The sequence below is a fragment of the Rhinopithecus roxellana genome, chromosome 10 (assembly GCF_007565055.1).
Source record: "Rhinopithecus roxellana isolate Shanxi Qingling chromosome 10, ASM756505v1, whole genome shotgun sequence".
NCBI lineage: Eukaryota > Metazoa > Chordata > Mammalia > Primates > Cercopithecidae > Rhinopithecus > Rhinopithecus roxellana.
Genome location: NC_044558.1, coordinates 88,861,370 through 88,887,759, shown reverse-complemented (window position 1 = coordinate 88,887,759; position 26,390 = coordinate 88,861,370). Strand labels below are relative to the sequence as shown.

The 26,390-nt window shown below is 49.2% G+C and overlaps 1 protein-coding gene across 6 annotated transcripts; it reads right to left on the bottom strand.

Moving 5' to 3' along the window:
• Nucleotides 1-576: 576 nt before the first annotated feature.
• On the bottom strand, nucleotides 577-26,154 carry HRK (harakiri, BCL2 interacting protein). 6 transcript variants are annotated; one of them, XM_030939806.1, is made up of 4 exons: nucleotides 25,727-26,154; nucleotides 23,845-23,952; nucleotides 5,345-5,822; nucleotides 577-4,509 (listed from the first exon to the last, which is right to left on the bottom strand). In XM_030939806.1, exon 1 carries the CDS (start codon nucleotides 26,056-26,058, stop codon nucleotides 25,783-25,785), a length of 276 nt encoding a protein of 91 aa, XP_030795666.1. In that variant the 5' UTR covers nucleotides 26,059-26,154; the 3' UTR covers nucleotides 577-4,509; nucleotides 5,345-5,822; nucleotides 23,845-23,952; nucleotides 25,727-25,782. The 6 variants fall into 6 exon arrangements, 3 of the variants coding, with proteins under 3 accessions (XP_030795666.1, XP_030795664.1, XP_030795665.1); XR_004059745.1 differs by lacking the exon at nucleotides 25,727-26,154 and adding an exon at nucleotides 24,647-24,835 and having other exon boundaries at nucleotides 577-5,822; nucleotides 23,841-23,952; XR_004059746.1 differs by lacking the exon at nucleotides 25,727-26,154 and adding an exon at nucleotides 24,660-24,835 and having other exon boundaries at nucleotides 577-5,822.
• Nucleotides 26,155-26,390: the final 236 nt, after the last annotated feature.

Genomic DNA, 26,390 nt, shown 5'->3' with positions numbered 1-26,390 from the left:
ATCTCTACTAAAAATACAAAAATTAGCCGGGCATAGTGACACATGCCCGTAATCCCCGCTATTCGGGAGGCCGAGGCAGGAGAACAGCTTGAACCCAGGAAGCAGAGGTTACGGTGAACCAGTATCACGCCACTGCACTCCAGCCTGGGCAAGAAGAGCGAAACTCCGTCTCCAGAAAAATGGTATCTGTACTCAACCTCCCATTCTTAGGATGAGACTAGAACCTGAGTTGTCCACAGTTGGAGACATTAATCTGCAGGCTCATGGGCTTGTCCACAGGATACAATGCATAAATTATGGTTGTGTGCACTGACCTTGAACTGTTGGGCAAGTTTCCCAAACCTGTTGCCCAACCCAAGGGCATTCTTGAGGCCAGTCCTTCCCTTCGGGGGTCGGTGGGGTGGTGGATCTTAGGAATTAGAGGAGGGAAGGAAGTGGCTGGCCTTCTGCTAGAGAGAGCGCTGGGGCATGCAGGAGCCAGGGGCAGGGATCCTGTCCCTGTTAGGCGGCTGGGTACACCCAGAGTCTATGAGGGCCAGCCTTCCAAAAGGAAATGAAAACACAAATGTCTTTGGCTAGAAGTGCACAACCAATTTTTTAATAAAGTCATTACAAATATGTACAAAGCGTCTCCAAGGTATGAAATTCCTCTTACAAAAGAGCACAACGACGTCAGAACCAACAACGTCAGAACCCAGAACGGAACATCCCCAAGCTTATTGCCTCTCTGGCTAGGCCAGAGGCCTCACTAAGGTTCTCCAGATACCCTCCCAGCCGTCCCTGCCACGCGCACAGCTTCCTTGGCGCTTATAGTGCAAAAGACCTTCGGGAGAAGGAACTTGGGAGTTCAGGTTGGAGAAGAGGGTAGGAAGGAGGTAAGAAAAGCTTCCTGTGTCCTAGGAAATAAGTCATACAGGCCCTATTTTCAAATTCCATGCACCTTCCCTGGGACCTTATAGAAACCAGGAACACGGGGAGGGCATGAGTATATAAAATCCACAACGAATCCAACCAGCCTGTCCTTGAGTGTCCCGAAAGGTGACACTTTTTCCAGTGGACCTAAGTCAGGCCCCCGGCTCCCAGCGGGGCCATGTGCTGGCACTCGCCCTGGAACTAGCAGTGCTGTGGGTGACCTCATGAAGGGAACTAGTGGAGCAGAGCAGTCAGCTCGTGAGCGTGGGGGTCCCATGGACTCCAGTCTAAATCATGGCTCAGGCACTTCGCTGGTGGTGTGGACTTCAGCTAAGTTGCTCAACCTCTCTGAGCCTCAGCTTCCTCCACTGTAAAATGGAAATGATAACAGTACTATCTGCTAAAGTGGGCATGAGGCATCGCGGAGGGGAAGATGGTAAAGCACTTCGCCCAGGGCTTGGGAGTGGCGAGCACGCCATAAAAGGTAGCTTTGACTATTGTGTAAAGCAGCAAGGACCAGTCTGTTCATGCTGGAAATGAGTCGAGATTGCAGGCTTTTTAACTGCCTTTACCAGATAGCGGGGCTCTCAGTCAATACTATATAACAATCTGCCAGCAAGGCTTGGGGTCACAGTGGTGACTTGAAAAATCTGTTAAATGTCGTGAACCAGACTGGAAAGGGACATTTCACATCATCTGCTTCCGAGCAGGACTGTCCCCTCCACCATCCATAAGTCAAGTCTCTTCTGAGATGGAATTCTACAACCTGGCACATTGTAGATGCTCAATAAATATATGCTAAATGAATGAATGAAAATTTTAAAAATAAACTTTCAGCTTAAGCTTTAAAATGACACTTGGACATCAATTTCCTCCCCTCGTGGAACTTCCAGTCAGCTCCATGGGATAAGAAGAGTGTCTAGCCGGTCCCCCAAACCCTTAACCAACTTCTGATCTTCAGAAAAGAAACGGGTATTGACACAGAAGAACAAAATCTGTGTTCTGGTCAATGCAACTTGTAATATCAGGTGGACACTCAAAAAGTCCACAATGGTGAACCGGTGTCCCTAAAAGATACTTGCGTAGGAGATGGGTGGGTGAGGACTCCCCTAATGCCCCACAGAGGGAGAGTGGTATTTTATCACTGTCAGAAACATAATAATAGGAGAACATGAGATCAGCTACATACATTGTGAAAACCAGGCACAGTTTCATTTTTCTGTGATGGTATTGTTTAAATCACTCTTTCCTCTCATCATCAAAACAGAAAAGAATCAAAATAAGAAGTGGAGGCTGAGCACAGTGCCTCACACCTGTAATCCCAGCACTTTGGGAGGCCAAGGCGGGTGGATCACTTGAGGCCAGGAGTTCAAAACCAGTCTGGCCAACATGGTAAAACCCCGTCTCTATTAAAAATACAAAAATTAGCTGAGCATGGTGGCATGTGCCTGTAATCCCAGCTGCTCGCGAGGCTGAGGCAGGAGAATCGCTTGAACCTGGGAGGTGGAGGTTGCAGTGAGCCAAGCTCGCACCACTGCACTCCAGCCTGGGCGACAGAGCGAGACTCTGTCTCAAAATAAAGAAGAAGTGGAAAAGAAGTCCCCAGTACCCAAATGAAGGCAGCTAAAAACATAAAAACAAACAAACAAACAAAAAACAGGAACTAGGCTCTAAGAGATGTGCACGGCCAAAATAAAACCACAAACAAAACAAAACAAACAAAAAACAGGAACTGGGCTCTAGGAGATGTGCACGGCCTAGGACCACGGACAGCAGCCAGTGGGGCTAATGGGCTCCCCAGAGAAACTTCCTACTCAAGCTACACCAATAACAAAGACAATAGGAAACGGACCCCCAAATTTGAAGAGATTGTATTTGTTTGTGGGGTATCACGTAGGGGTGAGAAACTTCCAGAAAGGACTGGATCTCATTCGGAGTGTTGAAGTCCTGGGGGCTCCAGTCCCTGAGGTTCCTGGCTCCCCACTCTCTGAGAGCAAGCAGCACCATCAGAAATGAAGAGGCAAAGTCTCTTCATCTCATTATGCAGCAAGTTACCTAAACGATGATCTCAGAGGCCTCCCTCTGCTTGTACGGTCACACACACACACACACACACACACACACACACACTGCTGTCTGCTGAAACCCGATATGAGGTCTTTTTTAAAATTCATTTCAAAGCCTCCCTCCCTTTCTCTCTCTCTCTTCACAGACGCTCTGCAGTGAAGCTAATCAAAATCAATGACTCCTTGGCAGCCAGAGAAAAGTGGGGGGGTGGAGGAGAGGGAGGGATGTTGCCAGCACTTTGCACACTGTGGAAATATTTTTTAAAAAACAAGAACCACCCCACTATCTCATGCAATCCAAGCAATACAACAGGAGAGATGGTGGAGACAATATATACATATATATCATGCTTCAATTTCCTAATACAAATGTCCATCAAGAAGTCAAATCTCATATAAAAACAAGCATTAAAAACAACCCCTTGTCAAAAATCGGGGCAGTCGAGAAGTGCACTACAATGAATGATGTGCAAGAAAAGGCTAGGATTTGATAAATACATGGTCTCTAATAAAACAGGAGAATATCTACAAGGGACTTGGCTGGGAAGCTCTACCAGGAGGTCATGGGTGCCCCAGTTCTCTCAGCAAAGTGGCTTCATTGAAATCAAAATCACCCAAGATGCCAACCTCAGCGTTTGGAGTTTGGATCCTCCAGGGGAAACATCAAAAGCCAGCAGGCAAGTCGGGGTTGAAAAAGGGATCCTCTCACCTTTCATCTTCTCCTGTGTCTATGTGGTCAGCACGCCCCCACTACGACCTTGAAGGTACAGCCTTAAAGAAGCAGAGAACTGTGATTGGGTACAACTGTGTAGTAATGGAAGCCTCTCCCCAGAAAACGGGGTGAGCTGGAAAGACCCTAGTCTGTGACTAAGAAAGTGATTAAATAGAAGCAGAGACTGTATTTCATATTATTCTGATGAATTTGCCTTCTCCAAGTTCGTGGCTTGGTGGGAATATCGCCTGCTGCTCTCTGCAACCCCCAGCTAAGCGAGGGTCCCCTGCAAACATCAACTAGGGGGAGGGCATGAGTAATGAGGAGAAGCAGGTTCCCCCAAAATAAGCGTTGTTTTTTTTGTTTTTTTTTTGTTTTTTTGTTTTTTTTTTTTTGCCTTGCTGAGTTCAAAGCTGCGGGGTGGGGGAGCCTTCCCTCACATTCAGCAGCCCTGGGGTTACATTTCTCTTTAAAGGGCTATTTAGGAAAACACAAGGAATGGATTTTAAAAAGAAGACAGAAAGAAATCCAGCTCCCAGCTTGCAGCAGCACTGAGAGGTTGTACATTCTAAAGGACCTGGTCATTTACAGCAAAGCCTATGGGGGGATAATTCCCATTTCAGCCGCATCCACCTTAACAAACGTGGATCCCACTGCTGGCTTCTTAGAACTGGAGCGGTGTCTGCTAAACAGCCTGCTGGACCCTCTGTCTATAGGTACCAGGTGGTGACTTGCAAATCGAGCCTTGGAGAATGACTGTCCGAATCTGCAGCCTGATACCTCGCCACCTCGGCTTTGAAAATGGCAGTGTGTGGTATCCTGCACAGAGGAAGAATACGTGCTTATGTTGGATTTTTCGAAAATGAAAGCAAAAAATAATCACTGCTCCCTGAAGAGTCTTTGCAGCCAAGTCTCCGTCCAGCACACATCTTTTTTTTAGCCCTTCTAGAAACTTCTGAAAATAGTAGCTTATCCTTGGGGGGAAAAAAATCAGACCTCTGTCAATCAGTGAGATGCTGGTGCCTTTCATTTAAATGGCCCACTCCCTCCCCCAACGTCCCCTGGTTATAAATCATCTTTGACCAGAATGTAGCCGTTTCTTGCCTCTTTAATCCATAAAACCTAAACCCTGAAATCCCCTTGGGGAGTGGAGGAGGCTGTGGGCTGAACTCCGAGGACACTTTTGTGGGGGTGGAGGAGATAGCAACCAAGTCATCCATGAGGTCAGCTTTCTGCCTCATCACCAGCAAGCCTCTCAATGCCATCCTCCCTCCTAGACCCCAAGGTTTGTTCCAAACCACCTCTGGATATTTGTCCCCACGTAGAGAAAGAGAAGAGACTCTCAAGTGGCACTTTTGCAACTTGTCCCTTAAAAAAAAAAAAAAAAGAATCTGAAACAGCAAAATAGAAATCTCTCTTGTCCCCTGGCCTTCCAACAAGTCTGTCAAAAGAATACCACAGCAGCACCAGCAGGAACGCACTTAGCACCAGCAAAATTTTAAGTGAAGCACCAGAGACACAAAAATCCCATTTCTCTCGACGTGACAGTGGGATCTAGCGATCGACCTAAGTAAGTACAGGGGGAGAGGCTAGGACGAGTCAAGAAATGGAGGCACCCCAGACTGCCCCTACACAATTGGTCCCAAGTCCTCACCTCTTTTTTTCTTTCCTATCATGCCTTTTGCACTGTTACCTCTTATTCCACCAGCATCTATCCCCAGGCAGTTGGCCGATGCTAGGGCTAATTCCCACCAGTCTTTGCAAACAGTTTCTAAGTACACAGCAGGCATCTCTCTTCTGGCGCCCCAGACATTACAGAATATCAAAGTTCACATCGCAAGGTGCAGAAAAGGAAGGCAACCACGTCCTCGACAAGGCATGCACTGATACGTAATATTCATATTTTATATATAGAGAGAGAGCTGTATGTAAATAGCATTGGGGTGTCTGTTTCTGCAGCTGGATTTCCAAAGGGCTTCCCCAGTCCCATTCTGTGTTTCTACGATCGCTCCAGGCGCTGTCTTTACTCTCCACTTCCTTCTCGAAGTGCCAACTGTGGCCTTTCAAGCTCTGGGCTCCCCCTCTGGAAAACGGGAACCAGCTTTCTCCAAGGACACAGGGTTTTCACCAACCTGCAGAAATAAAGATTGGTATTTTGATCAGTGCAGCTGCTGGGGTGACGTCAGTGCAGTGGGCCTCTGCACACTCAGCCCCGGATGTCAGGAGGGGGAGGGGGAGGGGAGAGCTACTGGATGCAAAGCTCTGGTTTTGGAGGAACGATGCCTCAAAAGCTAGTCTTGGCACTCTTCCCCTTACCAGAGTCTCTGTCTATGTGGCAGCCATCCCCAAATAGACATTTGTGAGCGCGCACACACTCCCCTCTCTGCTTTTAGACCTAGATATTTACGTAGTCATCTTCAGATATTTTTTAAAAAAGAAGAATCTAGAGACACACGAACTTTTTGCTTCTCCAAATTCAGAACAGGACCTTCCTCGATGCATTTCACAGATCCGGATTCAGGAGAGCGCTGTGGGATAGTCTCTGTTCTTGCCTGTTTGTTTCCCGTTCAGGCATCCATTCATTTCTTCCCAAATATGCCAAGTGCCATACTAGGGGCTACAGATTCAATGACATAATTCTTGCCCTTGAGGGGCTCAGAGCCAACAGGGAGATGGGAAGAAATGGATAATGACAGTCACATGTAAAGAGCATATGCAATCTGGGGAAACGTGGTCTGTGGGAGCCCAGGGGAGGCAGCTCATAAGGGAGACAAAGGAGACTCCTCAGAGAGAGTGGCAGGCCCCTGTTGACTATTGAAGAGTGCCAGGAAACGAACCAGGATAAGAAAATGAGGCATCCTAGGCAGGGCAGAAAAAACAGCCCATACCCAAGAGCATCCACAACAGAATGCACAAAATGTGTGCACAAATGCTCACAGCAGAATTATCCATAATAGCACAATGTGGAAACAACTCAAATGTCCATCAACTGATGAATAAACAAAATGTGGTCTCTCCATACAATGGACTATTAGTCAGCCATCAAAAAGGAATGAAGTGTTGATACTTGAAGATGGATGAACCTTGAAGACATCATGCTAAGTCAAAGAAGCCAGACACAAAGGGACACATATTGTGTGATTCCATTTTTATGAAATGTCCACAACAGGCAGATCTTCTGTGACAGAAAGGAGAACAGTGGTTGCCTAGGGCCAGGGCGGGTGGGAGGAATTGGGGAGTGGTGCTCATGGGCACAGGGTTTCTTTCAGGGAAACGAAAATATTCCAAAGTTGACTGTGAAGATGGCTGCAAAATTCTATATATACTCCTCATCATTGACTTGTACACCTTAAACAGGTAGGGTTGTTTATTTGTTTGTTTGTTTTTGAGACAAGGTCTTGTTCTGTTGCCCAGGCTGGAGTGCAGTGGTGCGATCTCAGCTCACTGCAACCTCTGCCTCCTGGGTTCAAGCAACTGTCCTGCTTCAGCCTCCCAAATAGCTGGGACTATAGGTGCACACCACCATACCCATCTAATTTTTGTATTTTCAGTAGAGACTGAGTTTTGCCATGTTGGCCAGACTGGTCTTGAACTCCTGACTTCAAGTGATCCACCCACCTTGGCCTCCCAAAGTGCTGTGATTACAGGCATGAGCCACTGTGCCCGGACTTAAAAGGATAGATTTGATGGCTATAAGTTAGCAGGGGAGATAAGAACGTGCCACACGTTACTCCGAAGCAGGTGGCATAAGAACGAGCATGTGGGTAATACACACCAAGTAGTACAGGAGTGGTATAGGAGGAGGGAGATCACTTTATGACTTCTGGGTTTGAGAAAGTCTGAGATGTTGACTTGTATGTACCAGCTGGTACCCTTGACTTCTGGCTTCCTTCTGGGTTTGACCAACAGGAAAGGAGGCACTCATGGGAAAATAAAGTCAGATGTTTGTTCCCCAGTTCCCCGCCCACTGGTCAGAGGTTGGCCACAGCCGCTGCCTGGACTCATGGTACAGTGACACCCTCCTGGGGACTCCAGGTCCCATTCCTTTCCCTGGAACCTTCAGGCCAGGGTGGGAACAACTCCCCTCTGTGGCCAAACCTAGGGTACTGCATTCACTCTCGCTGGTTTCCCAAACCCTGTCCACGCCTTTGCCTTTGAACCTTTCCTAAATTCTCCTCTGATTACTGAGTTTGGAAACACTATCTGCTCTTACTTGGGCCCTAGTGGATACATCTGACTGCATGAAAGAGATGAGTCATAAACACATGGACCCCACAGTCTACGTCAGCTGACAGTCACAAGGATCCAAATCAGTGACTTCAAACCTTTTGCTTTTTTTTTTTTTTTTTTTTTTTAAAGAAACTGGGTCTCGCTCTGCCACCCAGGCAGGAGGGCAGTAGCGCCATCATAGCTCACTGCACCCTCGACCTTCTGAGCTCAAGCAATCCTCCCACCTCAGCCTCTAGCTAGGACTACAGGCATGCACCACCACATCTGGCTAATTTATTATTTTTATTTTTTCTTTTAGAGACAGGGTCTTGCTATGTTGCCCAGGCTGGCCTCAAGTAATCCTCCCGCCTTGGCCTCCCAAAGTGCTAGGATTACAGGTGTAAGCCACCACGCCAGGCCAATTCCCCTTCTATCCCATGAGGGCACAAACACAGTAGGAGCTCTGCGTTGTTATGCAGCCACCATATATTTTCATAGAATATGGAATTCGAGTCCTCAATCAACTCAATTGATAAATACACTCAATTTAATGAAACCAGCTTTTGTAATCCCTAAACATCTCCATTGGTGTCTACTCATAAATCTACAGAATGCAAGTCAGTGTAAACCTGCAGTATTAGCCTAAAATAATTATGCTGCTTTAAGCACAGGTGGGACAGAAGGAGAGCTAGGAACACTTATTAAGTACCTACTATGCTATTGAGTGTGTGGACTTCGTGCTAAGCATGGTTATCTGCACCAGATAAGGCCAGGTGCCTGCTTGAAATTTGCCTCTAGGCTTACCGGAAAGATATGCCATGCCAGAGGACAGTACTGTAAATGACCAATATCTGGAGGTGAACCAACAGCCTAGAAGTCAGGATGGGGTAACAATCACTAGGGAAGCTTCAGAGTGGACCTGGGATTTGACTGGGGACTTGAACACACACACACACACACACACACACACACACACACACACACACACACACACATATTTTTTCCATATTTGGAAAAAGGAAGCATGGCTTAGGTGGGGAAAGGGGCTAGGCAAGACCAAGGACAGTAAAAAGCATGGCGCAAACAGGGAAGCATGATGAGCAGGGAACTGTATCAGAAAGTTGTAGGAATTGAGGCCAGGTGCTATGGCTCACGCCTGTAATCCCAGCACCTCAGGAGGCTGAGAGAGGATTGCATAAGCCCAGGAGTTTGAGGCTGCCATGGGCTATATTTTATATACATATATAGGGTTTCTTTTTTTCTTTTTTCTGAGCAGCAAGTAGTAATTGTGCTATTTAAAACTATTTTTTTATTTTTATTTTTTTTATTTTTTATTTTTATTTATTTTTGTTGTTGTTGTTGTTGAGACGGAGTCTTGCTCTGTCGCCCGGGCTGCAGTGCAGCGGCCAGATCTCAGCTCACTGCAAGCTCCGCCTCCCAGGTTTACGCCATTCTCCTGCCTCAGCCTCCGGAGTAGCTGGGACTACAGGCGCCCGCCACCTCGCCCGGCTAGTTTTTTGTATTTTTAGTAGAGACGGGGTTTCACCGTGTTAGCCAGGATGGTCTCGATCTCCTGACCTCGTGATCCGCCCGTCTCGGCCTCCCAAAGTGCTGGGATTACAGGCTTGAGCCACCGCGCCCGGCTTAAAACTATTTTTAAAACATGAAGTCCATCAACCCCTGCGAGCCAACGCCCCACCCTTGGGATGTGTTACCTTAAACTTGGCTCGTAAAGAATTTTCTCAGATGCTAATTCACAGTCAAAACTCGCGGCTGAAGTGATTCATGAAATACCTTTGAAGAAATGTCCCTGTTTCCATTTTTCATCCACCACATGGAGGGGGGAGGCGGGCAGAGAGAACTTGAACCCGCAAGGTCCTGCCTCCCTGGGCTGCGGTGATGTTGTGCCACTTTGGGCATGGAAGGTGAAAGCTGAGAACAGTGAACCCCACTGCAGCATTAGATAGGGCAAGAGGCTTATTCCCTTTTTCTGATGTCAGCGAAGAATTAGGACTCTTGGATTCCCTCCTAAGAGGCCCCAATTTTTAATTAAAAAAAAAAATACCTTGGCCAGGCATGGTGGCTCTTGCCTATAATTCCAGCACTTTGGGAGGCCAAGGAGGCCAGAAGTTTGAGACTAGCCTGGGCAACATGGCAAAACCTCATCTCTACTAAACATACAAAAAATAGCCAGGTGTGGTGGTGCACACCTGTAATCCCAGCTACTCAGGAGGCTGAGGCATGAGAATCTCTTGAACCCAGGAAGTGGCGATTGCAGTGAGCTAAGATCATGCCACTGCACTCCATCCTGGGCAACAGAGCCAGACCCTGTCTCAATAAAATTTTAAAAATACCTTTTTTGCCCTTTTGCACAAATAAGTTACAAATTCAAACAGTGGAGAATAATATAAAAATAAAAGGAAAGCCCCTTAAACCCAACCCTTAAGCCCCACTCCCTTACCCAGAGGCAGCCGGTATCACCAGCTGGTTGTGTAGCCTCCCAGAGTATTTTCTGTGCATTTGTAGGACGCCATGTCTCTTTTTTATTCTTTTCCTACCATTATGTTCCCAGAGCCCAGCACAATGCCCAGCATATAGTAGGTGTCCAATTCATTATCTATTGAGTGAGGGTAAATAAGTGACAAACGAATAAAGATGACAGGCTGGGTGTGGTGGCTCACGACTGTAATCCCAGCACTTTGGGTGGCCGAGACAGGTGGATCACTTGAGGTCAGGAGTTTGAGACCAGCCCGGCCAACATGATGAAACCCCATCTCTACTAAAAATACAAAAATTAGCCAGGTGCAGTGGCACACACCTGTAATCCCAGCTAGTCAGGAGGCTGAGACAGGAGAATCTCTTAAACCCAGGAGGCACAGGATGCAGTGAACTGAGGTGGCACCACTGCACTCCAGCCTTGGAGACAGAGCAAGACTCCATCTCAAAAAAAAAAAAAAAAAGCAGTTTCTGGGATCCTCCATCTTTGGTTGATTCTGACCAAGGAGTTTCAATGGTACCAATAGTCCTAGTCCCTAAGACTTGAAGGAAGGGCTGGGCATGGTGGCATGTGCCCCTAATCTCTGCTACTCAGGTGGCTGAGGCAGGAGGATTGCTTGAGCCCAGGAGTTCGAGACCAGCCTGGGCAATATAGCAAGACCCTGTCTCAAAAAAAAAAAAAAAAAAAAAAAACTTGGAGGAGAAGCTCTCCATGCAGAATCCTCTTGCAAAGAAGATTGCTCCGGTCCATGTTATCCCTTAAATCTCCATCTGTAGAATTCATGTCGGCCAAGTAGGAAGCTGGGCGCACAGGAGGCTGTGGAAAGGAAGCTGAAAAGATGGCTAGGTTGTGATGTGTGAGGAAGGAAGAGGTCATGTGGCAGCCTCTGGAAGAAATATTTGCTCTCCTTGGCCGAGCCTTCTTCTATCAGTGAACAGTTATCAATGCCATCAGCTACTAGATACTGATGATCTAAAGTCTATGAAGAGAGACCTGAACTCCTGCCCGCTAGGAAGTTATGGCAGGTGGGCCTTGGAAGTCCAGTTCACTTGACTTTCAGAAGGGTTAGCAGTGAGAGTTGGGAAGTAGCTCAGCTCAGCATAGAATCAACACCAAAACAAACAAACAAACAAACAATACAGGTTCTTCTTAAAGGAAACTGTGGCCTACAAGACGACGCTGCCCATGGCCCATGGCCCACATGCTATACTATGCACATTCTTTGACCTACCAATTTCACCTTCAGGAACTTCACTTTTTCTCTGCAAAGGTGTCCAAATATGAATGTCCCCTGCCATGCATGGTGGCTCACACCTGTAATCCCAGCACTTTGGGAGGCCAAAATGGGAGGATCACTTGAGACCAGCAGTTCCAGACCAGCCTGAGCCACATAATGAGACTCCATCTGCACACACACACATTTTTTTCTTTTTTGAAATAGAATTTCACAATTATTGCCCAGGCTGGAGTGCAATGGCGCAATCTTGGCTCACTGCAACCTCTGCCACCCTGGTTCAAGCTATTCTCCTGCCTCAGCCTCCCCAGTAGCTGGGATTACAGGCATGCACCACCACGCCCGGCTCATTTTTTTGTATTTTTAGTAGAGATGGAATTTCACCAGGTTGGCCAGGCTGGTCTCGAACTCCTGACCTCAGGTGATCTCCCCGCCTTGGCCTCCCAAAGTGCTGGGATTACAGGCACGAGCCACTGCACCTGGCCACAAAAAAATTTTAATTAGCCAGGTGTGGTGGTGCACATCTATAGTCCCAGCTACTCAGGAAGCTGAGGTAGGAAGATCACATAAGCTCAGGAGTTTGAAGTTACAGTGGGCTATGATCATGCCACTGCATGTCAGCCTGGGTGACACAGAAAGACCCTGTTTCTAAAACAACAAAAAAAGTTCCTAACAACCTTGTTTACCCTACCAGAAAACAGGAAGCAATGCAAATGTTCCCAAGGAAGTGACCATATAAGGAAATTCTGGTTCATCCAAGCAACAGAACATCATGCAGCCATTAAAAAGGATGAGGAAAACCTTTGTGTGTTGACATGGGAAGATCTCAACCACCTATTTTTAGTGAGGAAAAAGCAGGTTACAAAACAGCATGAACAGTATGAGCTCATGTATTTAAAATAGGATGCGTGTGTGGGTGTATATGCATCAAGGGAAGAGCATGGGGGCTCCCTGAAATCAGGGGTCACGAACTGAAATGCACTGGACCCAGTAAAGGTACCCAGGAGGGTCTGGGGACACTGGAGTGTGTTTGTCCTTTCTAAAGGGGTTTCTGACACTCATCTCCAGCCTGTTTCTGCCACATGGGAATACATGTGTTAGAATACATTGTCAGATCTTTTCCTTTTTCAAGAAGAATTGGAAATACAGGCTTCTACCTGAAAATGCCTGATTTTTTTTTTTTTTTTTTTTTTGATGGGGTCTCACTTTGTTGCCCAGGCTGGTCTCGAACTGCTGGGCTCAAGTGATCCTCCTGCCCCAGCTTCCTGAGCAATGGGCACTACAGGCACATGCCACCACGCCTGCCTAAAATGCCTGACTTTTAAGTGTTGGGGGAAAACCCATGCAGGTCAAACAGAACTCAACTGCGAAGCCAAATTCAGCTAGGAGACCACCCATTTTCACCCCTCCCTGAGATACTAAGACACTCCTACTATCACCTGGCATTTAAGTTCGCCTCATCTTAACCCTTAGTAGCTATCTCTGGGCCCCAGGTTCTCCACTGTACAATGAGGGAGATGGGTTATATGTCTCTAATGTCCTGTCTGGCTCTGGCTATGTTTCCAGAACACAGATCCTTTTGGCTCACAGATCTTCTGAGAACTGGATCCAAACTATGTTTTCTGTCCCAAGTAGGGGGAAGTAGAAGAGGAGGATGAAATCAGCCAGTGTTATTAGCTTAATTACTGGGTGTTCACAAATTTCCTGAGGGCTCCCCTACATTCATTCATTCATGCATTCATTCATTCACCAGTTAGTGAATGCCGCCATGCCCGGGTGCTGGGATACAGTAATGGGCAAAATAAGCATGGCGGTTTGCATCTTTCTGGGACCTGAAGGCCAGTGTTGCCTGGGCTGGAAAGCCCTGGTCTAGTGGTTCTCCCAGCCCTGTCAGAGTGGCTGAAGTAGGCCCTTGGTGAGTCCCAGACTGGGGAAGGCAGGATTAAAGCAAATAGCAACTGCCTTAAGCAAAAGGCTCAGAAAGTTCTGAGACCTCCCACCCATACCACAAAGATGGGCCCATGGACTAAACATCTTCTTTTTTTTTTTTTTTTTCCAAAGACAGGGTCTTGCTCTGTTGCCCAGGCTGGAGTGCAGTGGCACAATCATAGCTCACTGCAGACTTGACCTCCTGGGCTCAAGCAATCCTCCCACCTCAGCCTCCCGAGTAGCTGGGACTACAGGTGTGTGCCACAATGCCTGGCTAATTTTTTTTGTTGTTGTTGTTTGTTTGTTTTTAAATAGAGGTGGGATTTCACCATGTTGGCCAGGCTGGTCTTGAACTCCTGACCTCAAGTGCTCTACCCACCTCGGTCCCCCAAAGTGCTGGGATTACAGGTGTGAGCCACCGCACCCAGACGATGGACTCCATTTTACACCAAATACGAACAACATATATCATAGGCTGTCATTCACCATTTTCGGAACACCAGTGACATGCCTTGTACTGCGCTGGAGTAGATTATGGCATGCTTCCTTCATGCTAGGAGCTCATTACGGAGATAAAACAGCATTGGTTCTCCCAGCCACTCACACATAGAGGGGGCTGAATCTGTGCCAGCCGCTTGATATATAGTGCTCCTCCAGTGCAGATGCTATTATTCTTCCCAGTTTACAGATGAGGAAACCAAGGCTCAGAAGGCAATGGGATCGGCCTAAGGTCACACAACTGGCAAATGGGAGATGGAGAAAGTTATCTGAAAGTCGGCCTGACTCCAAAATTCATGTCCCTTTCCATGAAGCTTCCCTGCCTCAGCATAAAGTATTGGTGAGGAAGATAAAGTTACCAGGGTTAAATTTTCTGAATCAAGCCTTAGGCTGTTTGCTCTGCCAACAGTCTCAAATATTCTAAGTCTGAGTCATCTTTGAAAAATGGTACCTTGGCCAGGCGTGGTGGCTCACACCTGTAATCCCAGCACTATGGGAGGCCAAGGCAGGCATATCTGGATCACTTGAGGTCAGGAGTTCGAGCACCAACCTGGCCAACATGGTGAAACCCCTTCTCTACTAAAAATACAAAAATTAGCTGGGCGTGGTGGTGGGCACCTTGTAATCCCACCTACTAGGGAGGCTGAGGCAGAAGAATCGTTTGAACCTGGGAGCAGGGGTTGCAGTGAGCCAAGATCGTGCCACTGTGCTCCAGCCTGGGCAACAGAGTGAGACTCTGTCTAAAAAAAAACAAAATTGGAAAATGATACATCTTCTTGAATCCATTCCAGTAACTCTGACACATCCCCACTCCTGGAAGACCTCCCTCTCCACCCATGCAAGCCACTTTGTCTTAGTTCCTCCAGCATCAGTGTGTTAGCATTTTACAGGGTTTATTAAGTACCATGTGCTAGCTCCAAGATTATTAGATGAACATGATTCCTGCCCCCAGGATGATAGGTACAGCCAGGCAGACAGAGAAGCTTTCCAGATTAGTGACATTGTTGAGACTGGGAACCTTTCCCTGAAGTGGGGACAGGCATACTAGGCATCATCCACACTCCCACACTGGCTAAAGGTGTGGTCCGTGAAGAAAAGTCCACAGCAAGGCAACAGAGATTCATCTGAGGCCAGTCACAGTCAGCTCAAGGGCCAACAGACACTTGACATATAAAGGCCAGTGACATGGGCTGGGCCCAGTGGCTCACACTTGGAATCTCAGCACTTTGGAAGGCCAAGGCAGAAAGAAATACTGCTTGAGCCCAGGAGTTCCAGACCAGACTGGGCAACATAGCAAGACCCCATCTCTAAAAAAATAAAATAAAAAATTAGTGACATACACCAGTAGTCTCAGCTACTGGAGAGGCAAAGGTGGGAGGATCACTTGAGCCCAGGTAGAGAGTGCAGTGAGCCCTGATTGCGCCACTGCACCCCAGCCTGGGCAACAGAGAGACCCTGTCTCAAATAAAGAAAGGCCAATGACATGAATGAGACATAGGAGCCAACGGCAGTGTTTGCAGATCTTGACCACATGATTTTATGCTCTAGACGGCCTTTATAATACAAGAATGCTCACTATGTTTTTTGTTTGTTTGTATTGGAGACAGAGTCTCGCTCTGTCACTCAGGCTGGAGTGCAATGGCGTGATCTCGGCTCACTGCAATCTCTGCCTCCTAGGTTCAAGCGATTCTCATGCCTCAGCCTCCCAAGTAGCTGGGATTACAGGCATGTGCCACCACACCCAGCTAATTTTTGTTTTTGGTTTGTTTTGTTTTGTTTTGTTTTGTAGAGGCGGGGTTTCATCATGTTGGTCAGGCTGGTCTTAAACTCCTGACCTCAGAATCTCTACCCACCTTGGTCCCCTAAAGTGCTGGGATTACAGGAGTGAGCCACCACGCCCAGCCAAAAGAATGCTAAATATGTTTTGATATCAAAGTTCCATTTGAGAGGATTAAAAACTTTTTTTTTTTTTTTTAGACGGAGTTTCTCTCTGTCACCCAGGCTGAAGTGCAGTGGCACAATCTCAGCTCACTGCAACCTCCACCTCCCAGATTCAAGTGATTCTCTTGCCTCAGCCTCCCCAGTAGCTGGGACTACAGGCATGTGCCACTACACCAGGCTAATTTGTTTCTATTTTTAGTAGAGATGGGGTTTCACCATGTTGGTCAGGCTAGTCTCAAACTCCTGACCTCAAATGATCCACCCACCTCAGCCTCCCAAAGTGCTGGGATTACAGGTGTGAGCCACCGTGCCTGGCCAAAAAAAAAAAATTACTTTTTATTTTTTTTGAGACAGGGTCTTACTGTGTTGCCCAGGTTGGAGTGTGGTGGCATGATCACAGCTCACTGCAGCCTCAACCTCCCTAGGCTCAAGCGATCCTCCCATCTCAGCCTCCCGAGTAGCGGGACTACAGGGGCACACCACCACGCTTAGCTAATTTTTCCTTTTTCTTTTTTTAGATTGGGGCTCACTTTGTTGCCCAGGCTAGTATCAAACTCCTGGCTTCAAGCAATCCTCTCACCTGTGAGCATTAAAACAATTTTTTAATTAGTTTTTTTTCTTTTTTTCTTTGAGATGAAGGTCTCACTCTGCTGTCTGCCCAGGTTGGAGTACAGTGGTGTAATTGTAGCTAACTGTAGCTTTGAACTCCTGGGCTCAAGTGATCCTTCACTGTTCCTTCACCATGATGGATGGGGAATGTAAATGATGAACTAACCAAATAAAGCAATACTAACCAACTTCTAAGTGTAGTGGCTCACGCCTGTAATCCCAGCACTTTGGGAGGCCAAGGTGGGCAGATCACAAGGTCAGGAGTTCGAGACCAGGATGCCCAATGTAGTGAAACCCCGCCTCTACTAAAAATACAAAAATTAGGTCAAGTGTGGTGGCAGGCACCTGTAATCCCAGCTACTTGGGAGGCTGAGGCAGGAGAATCTCTTGAACCCAGGAGGTAGAGGTTGCAGTGAGCCAGAATCGCACCACTGCACTCCAGCCTAGGCAACGGTGTGGGACTCCATCTCAAAAAAAAAAAAAAGAAAGAAAGAAATGTCTCATGGAAAAATACTAAAAGGTTGAACAAATGCCTGTGATATATGGAAAAGGTCAGGTTACAGATAATATATTTAGAGTGATTCCATGTGTTAAAGTACCCATCCAGCCAGGCATGGTAGTGCACACCTATAATCCCAACACTTTGGGAAGCCAAGGCAGGAGGTCTTGAGCTCAGAAGTTCAAGACCAGCCTGGGCAACATAGCAAAACCCTGTCTCTACAAAAAATACAAAAATTAGCCAGGTGTGCTGGCATGCACCTGTAGTCTCAGCTACTTGGAAGGCTAGGGTGGGAGAGTCACTTGAGCCCAGGAGGCTGAGGCTGCAGTGAGCTATGATCCTGCCACTGTACTCCAGCCTGGGTGACAGAGTAAGACCCTATCTCAAAACAACAGAGAGAGAGAGAAAAAGAGAGAGACAGAGAGGAAGAGAGAGACAGGAGGAAGGAAGGAAGGAAGGAAGGAAGGAAGGAAGGAAGGAAGGAAGGAAGGAAGGAAGGGAGGGAGGGAGGGAGGGAGGGAGGGAGGGAGGGAGGGAGGGAGGGAGGGAAATAAAAAAAGAGAAAGAAAGGAAGAGAGGAAGGAAGGAAGGAAAGAGAAGAAGGAAAGAAAGAAAGAAAATCACATTACGAAAGGGTCAAATCTAACGCGACGGAAAGGTAGAAAGGCTTAGAAGCTGTCTGGTCTTTACTGCTACTCAGACCTTCTGCTCAAAGCTGAACCTCCTATCTCCAGAGGCAAGACTCTAATTTTCTTTCTTTCTCTTTCTTTCTTTCCTTCCTTCCTTCCTTCCTTCCTTCCTTTCTTTCTTTTTCTTTCTTTCTTTTTCTTTTTTTTTTTTTGAGACAGGGACTCATTGTGTCACCCAGGATGGAGTGCAGTGGCACAATCACAGTTCACTGCAGCAACAAAGTCCTGGGCTCAAGCAATCATCCCGCCTCAGCCTCCCCAGTAGCTGGGACTACAGGCGCGTGCCACCACGCCTGGCTACAATTTTCTTTTATTCAGCATTTTCCAAATAGTTGCCAATGAACTTGTAATATTTTTTGTCATCAAGAAAACGTTATTTATTTTTCTGAGACAGGGTCTCATTCTGTTGCCCAGCCTGGACGCAGTGGTACGACTGCAGCTCACTACAGCCTCAGCCTCCTGGGTTCAGCAGTCCTCCCATCTCAGCCTCCCGAGTAGTTGGTAACACAGGTATGGACCACCATACCTCACTAATTTCTTATTTTATGTAGAGATGGGGATCTCACTATGTTGCCCAGGCTAGTCTCAAGTTCCTGGGCTCAAGCAATCTTCCCACCTCAGCATCCTCAAGTGCTGGCATTACAGGCATGAGCCACCACATCCAGCTACTTTTTTAAAAAAGGAATATTATATCAAGTTTCCCAGAGCAATTAAATTCCACCCTGCCCAAGTCTCTGGCCCATGGAGCAAAGGTTCAGTGTGGGAAAGCTCTGCGGGAAGCAGCCATCTTGGATAAGCCAGTTGCCTCCCCACAGGAAGAGGAAGGAGCTTTCTCCTTGCCTGGACAACCAGAGTCATAAAAGGGTGCATCTTATTGATGTGGGCTAAATCAGAAATCCCCCACCCAACAGCAGGGGCACCAGTTTAGGGCAGGAAAGGAACAGGGGAGCCAGTGCTGAGTTGGATGGTGAGAGTTCTAAGGGTGATGGAGACCCAATCGATGCCCACAGTGTTCCCCTGGCACTGAGGGGGGTGGGTGTGAGTTGGTTCAGGGATCACGACCTCTCAGACCTTGGCAGGAGGTGAACTGGTTTACTTCTACTAAGAGGCGAGGGCAGGGGCAGAGCCTCAGTCTCCTGTCTCTGCAAGAGTCTGGGGTCACCTGAGGGCTGCGGTTGGGACTCGTTCATTTCTGCATCCCTGCACCTGGGCATCCAGCCCCGGCACCAAGCTACACTGCTTGTTTTTCTTTCCTGAAATGTACTATGCAGTCTCACCTCCAGGCCACTGGACTTACTCTCTCTCTTCCTAAAACACCTTTCTTGAATGTCTTCATATGGCTGGCTCCTTTGTGTCATTCAAATCTGCTATTCCCCTGGTTCCTCTTCAAAGTGGCCTTCCTTCCCTCATCACCACAGGTGAGAAGTCCCTGGGGCACTCTCTATTGTGTTACCTTTGTATATTACCTTCGGGGCCCTGAGCACTTTCTGAAATTATCTCTGTGTTAGACTGCATAATCCAAAGGTGGCCACTATAGTATCTCCCATTCCCCATGCAATTCCAGAACCTCACCAATCCCCATGAGGTGGAGTCTAATTCTGCCCCACCTTGAATCTGCATCAGCTTCTGACTTATAACCAAAGTGACTTTGGAAGCTGGGTCAGAAAAAGCAAAGCAGCTTCCACCTAGTTCCCCAGGATACTTGCTTTTGGAGCTCCCAGTCACTGTGTCAGAATCCAGCTGCCATGCTGTGGGGAAGCCCAAGCCACACGAAGAGGCTGAGTATAGCTGCTCCCATTAACAGCCCCAGCTGACTCCCAGTATTAACAACCAGACATGTAAATAAGATTGCTTCCCCACCCATGACTCCAGTCCTCAGCCATCCTGGAGCAGAGACAAGTCACCGCCACTATGCCCTGACCAAATTCCTCACCCACAGAATGTGTGAGCATGGTCAAATATGTCAGCCTCCCATATAGGTGAGTTCCACATCCAAGGATTCAACCAGCCTCAGATCAAAACTATTGGAAAAAAATAAAATTAAAAAATAAGAATTTTTAAAAACACACATAAAAACAATACGGTATAATTATTTACATAGCATTTACATTGTATTGGGTATTACAAGTAATCTGGAGATGACTTAAAGCACACAGTGTGTGGGTTACATGCAAACACTACACCATTTCATATCAGGGACTCGGCATCCTCAGATTTTGGGATCCAAGATGGGATCCTGGAACCACTTCCCCCCAGAGACAGAGGGATAGCTCTAGTTGTTTGAAGCAAAACTTAGTAGTTTTGGAGTAATTTGTTACACAGAAGTAGTAACAAGAACAATATTTACTTATTGTCTGTCTCTTCCCACTAAAATGTGGGCTCCATGAAAGCAGGGAACTCTACGTCTTGGTCCTTCCTGTAGCCACAGTACCCTATACACAGAAGATACTCAATAATTAGCAGTTGTGTAAGTGGAAGAACCTGAATTTGGGAAACAATAGTGACTATGTTGCATAGTTTCTTTTTTTAATTTTTTTTTTGTGACTGAGTCTCACTCATTCTGTTGCCCAGGCTGGAGTACAGTGGCACGATCTCGGCTCACTGCATCCTCCGCCTCCTGGGTTCATGCAATTTTCCTGCCTCCGCCTCCCGAGTAGCTGAATACAGGCACACACCACCATGCCTGGCTAATTTTTGTATTTTTAGTGGAGACAGGGTTTCACTACATTGGCCAGGCAGGTCTCGAACTGCTGACCTCAAGTGATCCACCCGCCTCAGCCTCTCAAAGTGCTGGGATTACAGATGTAAGCTAGCGTACCCGGCTGATGTTGCATAGTTTCTGATTCATTTAACAAAGCACATAGTTATTGTACACCTACTATGTGACAAGCCAAGTTGCCAGGGACTAGGGACACTGTGGGTTAGCTTTCTGTTCCTGTGAAATCCTAGCACAGGGACACTAGTGAGGACCACCAAAGAAACAGAAGGCCCCTCCCCACCTCTCGTTATCTGCTTGTCTAAAAGGCTGACTTTTCAAAAACTCTAGAGTTATGATTGCCAAATCCAGCCAGCCCACATCTGGGGGTATATTTAATTATTCCCAGGTGTGGCTCTTTTCCATCCACAGCTCAGTCACTTGTACTCTGGCCTCTCACTAGGCGAGCGGATGACTCCAGACAGGGACCATGTGGCAGGAAGGCTGCCTGGTTCTGCACATCTGGCCCCTTCCCGGGGGGTTCCTCCCCAACAGCTGTCCTCCTCGGGCTCCCTCGCCAAGCAGAAGGCCAAGCTTTCAAGCTCTAAAAGTAATTCTGGCAGGGGTGCTGCGGGCTGGGAGGGAGGCCTGCGGGACGCTCCTCCAGGTTTAACCACTTAATCCCCAAAGTACCTGCCAAGAACCAGTTAGCAAGTCTGGTTGGCGGGCCAGGCCGTCATTAATTCATTAAAGCAGGCTCCCGCTGGCCCATTATCTTCCTTGCCACTGACCACGTCGCCTTATGGGCCTGCAGAGTCCCCCTCTCTCCCCTTCCCCTGCTCCCAAGGCAGGATTCTACCCAGCCCTGGCCTCGACTCCCAGGCAGATTCCTCGGCTCCATTCTCTCTCCCTCCCTGCCCCCTCCGCAGGCAGGCTTCTCCCTCCCTCCCTCCCACGCCTCCGCCAGCCAGCGCTCACCATAAAGCGTCTTTTGTTCCCTCTCTCCTGTATCTTTGAGTATTGACTGGTTAAATCACACCCATCCTCCTCCCGGCCTCCCCAGCCTCAGAGGAGCCTCCCCTGGGGCTCTGGAAGAAAGGGAATTGCACTTGTGCAGGAATTCACTGTGCGCCAACCCTGTCTGCTTACTGCCCCTATCTCCTCTTCCCCTGCAAGTCATGGGGTGGGGGGCGCTGTGTGACTTCAAAGACAGAAGCTCCAATTCCACTGGGGATCACTTAGGTGGATGCTCTCTGCCTCGGCTTCCCCTTTGAAATAAAAGGAATGGCACTGACCATTTCATGACATTCTCTGTTGACTGAAGTTAACAGACAGCCACTGCACTGGACTTTTTTTTTTTTTTTTTTTTGAGACAGAGTCTCACTCTGTCACCTAGGCTGGAGTGCAGTGGTGTGATCTCAGCTTGCTGCAACCTCTGCCTTTGGGACTCAAGTGATCCTCCCACCTCAGCCTCCCAAGTAGCTGAGACTACAGGTGCACACCACCATGCTATTATTATTATTATTATTTTTGGTACAGACAAGGTTTCACCATGTTGCCCAGGCTGGTCTTCAACTCCTGGACTCAAGCGATCCGCCCACCTCAGCCTCCCAAAGTGCTGGGATTACAGGATGGAACCACTGGCCCAGCCTGCACTGGACACTTTCAATGAATATTCTCTTATAATTCTCCCAATAACCCTGGAAGGATACAGCTCCAGTTTACAGATAAAGGTGCAGAGGTAATGGTTCTTTCTCAAGGTCATGCTGTCAGCAAGTGGCTGGGCGCTTAAGAGTCTCTCAACCATTATTCTCTCCTGACCCTTCTGGCACTGATTTCCCAGGAGGGCAGGTAGGAGTGGTGTGGAACGGCCTGCAATAATAATGGTACAATGTTGACTACCTTGGGAAAGAATGATAGTAAATGCACTATAATAATCACGATAGCTCACATGTATATCCACTGTTCTAGAACTTTCCATGTTTGAATTCATTTAACCCTCTTAATAATGTACCTACACATTAAGTACTATTATTGTCCCCATTTTACATATGGGAAAACTGAGTCTTGGGTTTTTGTTTCTGTTTGTTATTTTTTTTAAAGGATGACTTCTGAGAAAAGTATTGCTGGCTTGCAATAGAGACTCAGAACAAGCATACTGGACACATACACACACACACACACGTGTTTTAAATTATTATTGAGATGGAGTCTCGCTCTGTCGCCCAGGCTGGAGTGCAGTGGCGTGATCTCGGCTCTTCTTGGCTGACTTCTTGGCTGACTGCAACCTCCGCCTCCTGGGTTCAAGCGATTCTCCTGCCTCAGCCTCCTGAGTAGCTGGGATTACAGGTGTGCACAACCACGCCCAGCCAATTTTTGTATTTTTAGTAGAGTTGGGGTTTCACCACATTCACCATGCTGGTCTCAAACTCCTGACCTCAGGTGATCCGCCTGCCTCGGCCTGCCAAAGTGCTGGGATTACAGGGGTGAGCCACCCTGCCTGGCCTTTATGTAGAAAATATTGATTCTGCATATAGCTGAGCACACCCTTAAAACCTACGGGAATTGAAAGTGGTAGTTCCTACCCTATATGGCTGGCACAGGCCTCCCTCAAACACCTAAGGTACAGCTGTGAACATTCCTCTTTCTCTATTAGGGTAGGGAAAGTGGAGAGCACCCCATATCCAGCATAGAACACAACAAACTATTTTCCTCCAGTGAATTTTCTTTCCCTTCTACTTAACTTACCAGAGCTGGGAAAAAACGGGTTTCCCCAAATTAAACCAAAAGCACAAATAAAGGCCGGAGCTGCTGGTATTCTGAGGTCAGATGTAGGCTGCAGAGAGAGAACTTTATCCGGGCCAGTGCAGGGAGCCGGAGCACGGGGGAACCCGCCCTGGGAGCGCAGGAAGGCAGGTGGTGAGCAATTCTCCGGGTGTCCCGAGGGTATGAGGGGCGGCGCTGGAGGGAAGCCGGGCGGGGCATCCTGAGGTCAGGGCGCCAGAGGCTGCAGAACCCTGGAGGGGACGCCCGGGCGGGACAAGGCAGGTAGGAGAACCCAGAGGTGTGGGAAGAGGGTGTCTCAGAGTCAGGGCGCAGCACGGGAGCAACTGTGGGGTAGAAGCCGGCAGGGAGGGGCGGAAATAAACTCCACAGAGACAACAACCTGCTGCCGCCCTCCCAACACCGACGCAAAACAGCGAAACTCCTGGCCGCCGCCCTCCCCTGCAGCGCAGGCCCCAGTTACCCAACTCCTCCCCTGTGCTCCGGCGCAGAGCGGCGCACTCTGCCCGCCCCTCCCGCTGCCTCCCCTTCCAGGCCCCGGGAGCGTTCCCACCCCTGACACTCACACACCGGTAAACGGGAACACAGTCAGGCTCCTGCCCGGAGTCCTCCGCCTCCCGCGGGTGCACCCGACATCCCGCACGCCTGGTCCCAGGAGGGGAGCGCTTATCCAGTCTCCTGGACGACAGAACCAGAGAAAGACGTGTCCCAGGCCTCTCCACAGTGCTATTTGATTTTACTCCCTTCCTCTATTTCCTTCTCATTCACTTTTCAATTGTCTTGCAACTTGTTTTCCAGGCAGTTTCTCTTTTTCTCTATCCTCCCCAAACTTCTTGTCCCTCCCCATCTCGTCGCTTGTTTTTTCTCTCCCTCTTAACCCACTTTTTTTCCTGCCTCTTCCCAAATTCCACGCTTTGGACTTCGCGTCTGTCGCTCAACTTCCTTTTTCTGCTCCCCGCGATACATCTAAAATGTTTTTCCCGTCCCTGGGACTGGGCAGCCTCAGCCTGACTCCTTTCAGTCGCGGGAGCCCCCAGCCTCTCCAACAGGAGAGGGAGAAGGCGGGGAGAAGTGGATGGGACCCCCGGCGCCCGGGAACCGAGCGGAGAGCGCCCCGAAGTGCGCACTTCTCTTTGCCAGCGCCCGGGCTGCACGGGCCCACGCGACATCTGTCGCCTGCGGTCCCGGCTCACACCCCGCGCACCCCCGCAGCTCCCTGGGCGCTGCCACCCCCCACGCTCCGGCTGCCGCCTTTCCCCGCGGGCGCAGACGCTCGGGCCTCGCCTTCAGGCGCCGCTCCAACTTCCCAGGGTGTCTGCGGCGCGCGGCCGGGGCTCGGCGGCGGGGACCCAAGGGCGGCTGGCTATGTTACCTTTGATATTCACCTTCCGGTCCTAGACTCATCTATGGTGGGCTCAGCCTGATTCTCTCTCCCTCATTCTCTGCAGCGCTCCTCGCTACTCCAGGATCCAGAGTAGTAAGACGATGCTTACACTGTGCGCTTCCTCAAAGCGCCTAGCACAGTGCCAGGCGCACAGCTAAGTCACAATAATTCCCCCACCCCAAGAACCTAGTACCTTCCTCCCACTGACACCAACCACACTAGGCGCTCAATACCCACTTCCCGTCCTAAGTTCTCAAAGCATTACCCCCCTAAACAGTGCCCAGCACCCCGAAGGAGCTCAATAAATGTTCCTTCCTTAAGGCTTCCCATTGGAGTTTGCCTGAAAGCCTTCTATTCCAGCCCACTCTGAAGGCGTCTCCTTCCCATCGCGGCTACAACCGTCTGGAGAGAAGGAAGCCAAACTCCTTAAACAGGACACCTCACTGGAGAAGGAGCGACGTTGGCAGGGCAGAAGAAAACTGCAAATGCGCGGAGCTTGGGAAGAAAGATTGGGCCAGCCAGAAACCTGGAAGGGGAGGAAGTCTCGAGATGCGCTTGGGGTGCCAGAGAATGGGGATCAGAGATTGGAGAAGTGACACTTAGGGAGAAGAGGTTGGGAGCAAAGGTGATGGAGACGGTGGCGACTCAAGAACAGCAAGAGGCTTGGAAAGGGACCGAGGACCTTTCCTGGCACTGCGATAGACTTTAAGTATTTGGAGTGGCTTACAACTATATTCTCATTGCAGGCATACTTTTTATTTGCATTGTGTGTTTATTTGTGGGGCTGGTGGGGATTCTGGAGGTTGAAGTCCTCCTCAAGCCACCGAGCTATAAGTGAGTAGCAAGATGCGCTTAAGGACTCGGAGACATAGGGGCAGAAATGGTGGACCTGACACTTGGAAGGAAAGACTGGGGACTGGGTAGGAGAGGGGGGCCGGAGATGCTTGCAAGAGAAGAGAATGGAGGAAGAAGGAGAAGGGAAGAGAAAAAAGCCAAACTTGCCACTCTCCCGCTCCCGGGCCAGTGCCCAGCTGCCGCGCCCTGGCTCTCGGTCGCTCGCTCGCGTACCTGTTGCTTGCTCCGGCTGGGTCTCGGCTCCGGCCCCACCAAGAAGCCCCGCGTTCCTACAAGTTCCGCCTGCCGAGCAGCCAGGCCGCCAGCGCCGCCACCTGCGCGGCCGCGCACAGCCAGGGCCAGTAGGTGGGGAGCGCGCCGGGCGCCGGCGCCCTCCGGCTCCGCGCGCGGCGCCGCCACATGGTGCGCTGGTGCAGCTCGTCGCCGAGCGCCTTGAGCCGGGCGGCGGTGAGCTGCGCTGCGGACGAGCGCAGCCCCAAGCGACCCGCGCTGCAGGCGCACACGGCCGGGGGCCCGCGGCCGCGGTGCAGGGGGCACGGGCACATGACCGCTGGCCTCGCTCCCGCCCCGCGCTCGGGCCGCCCCTCGCCTCCTCTCCCTCCGGCCTCTGCGCCCGCTGCCGCCGCGCTCCAGCCGCCGGGGGCCTCCCCTGGACACCAAGTTTCTCCTTGTGTTGTGCGTTTGTTGTGCTGACGGCGCTATTATTAATTAAAGTGTCACATGGTGGAGGGGGGCGGGGAGGGGGGTTACATCATCCGGCCCCCGGGGGTGGGGGGGGGGCTGCAGGCAGAAGAAACCGAGAGGTAACTTTTAACCCTAGCGGCGCCGGCAGCGATGGGGCGCGAGGTTTGGGAGACCCGGAGCGCGGCGCGGGGCG

Excerpts from the sequence above, each read along its gene's own strand:
- HRK (XM_030939804.1), bottom strand. The coding sequence starts at position 26,058 with ATGTGCCCGTGCCCCCTGCACCGCGGCCGCGGGCCCCCGGCCGTGTGC.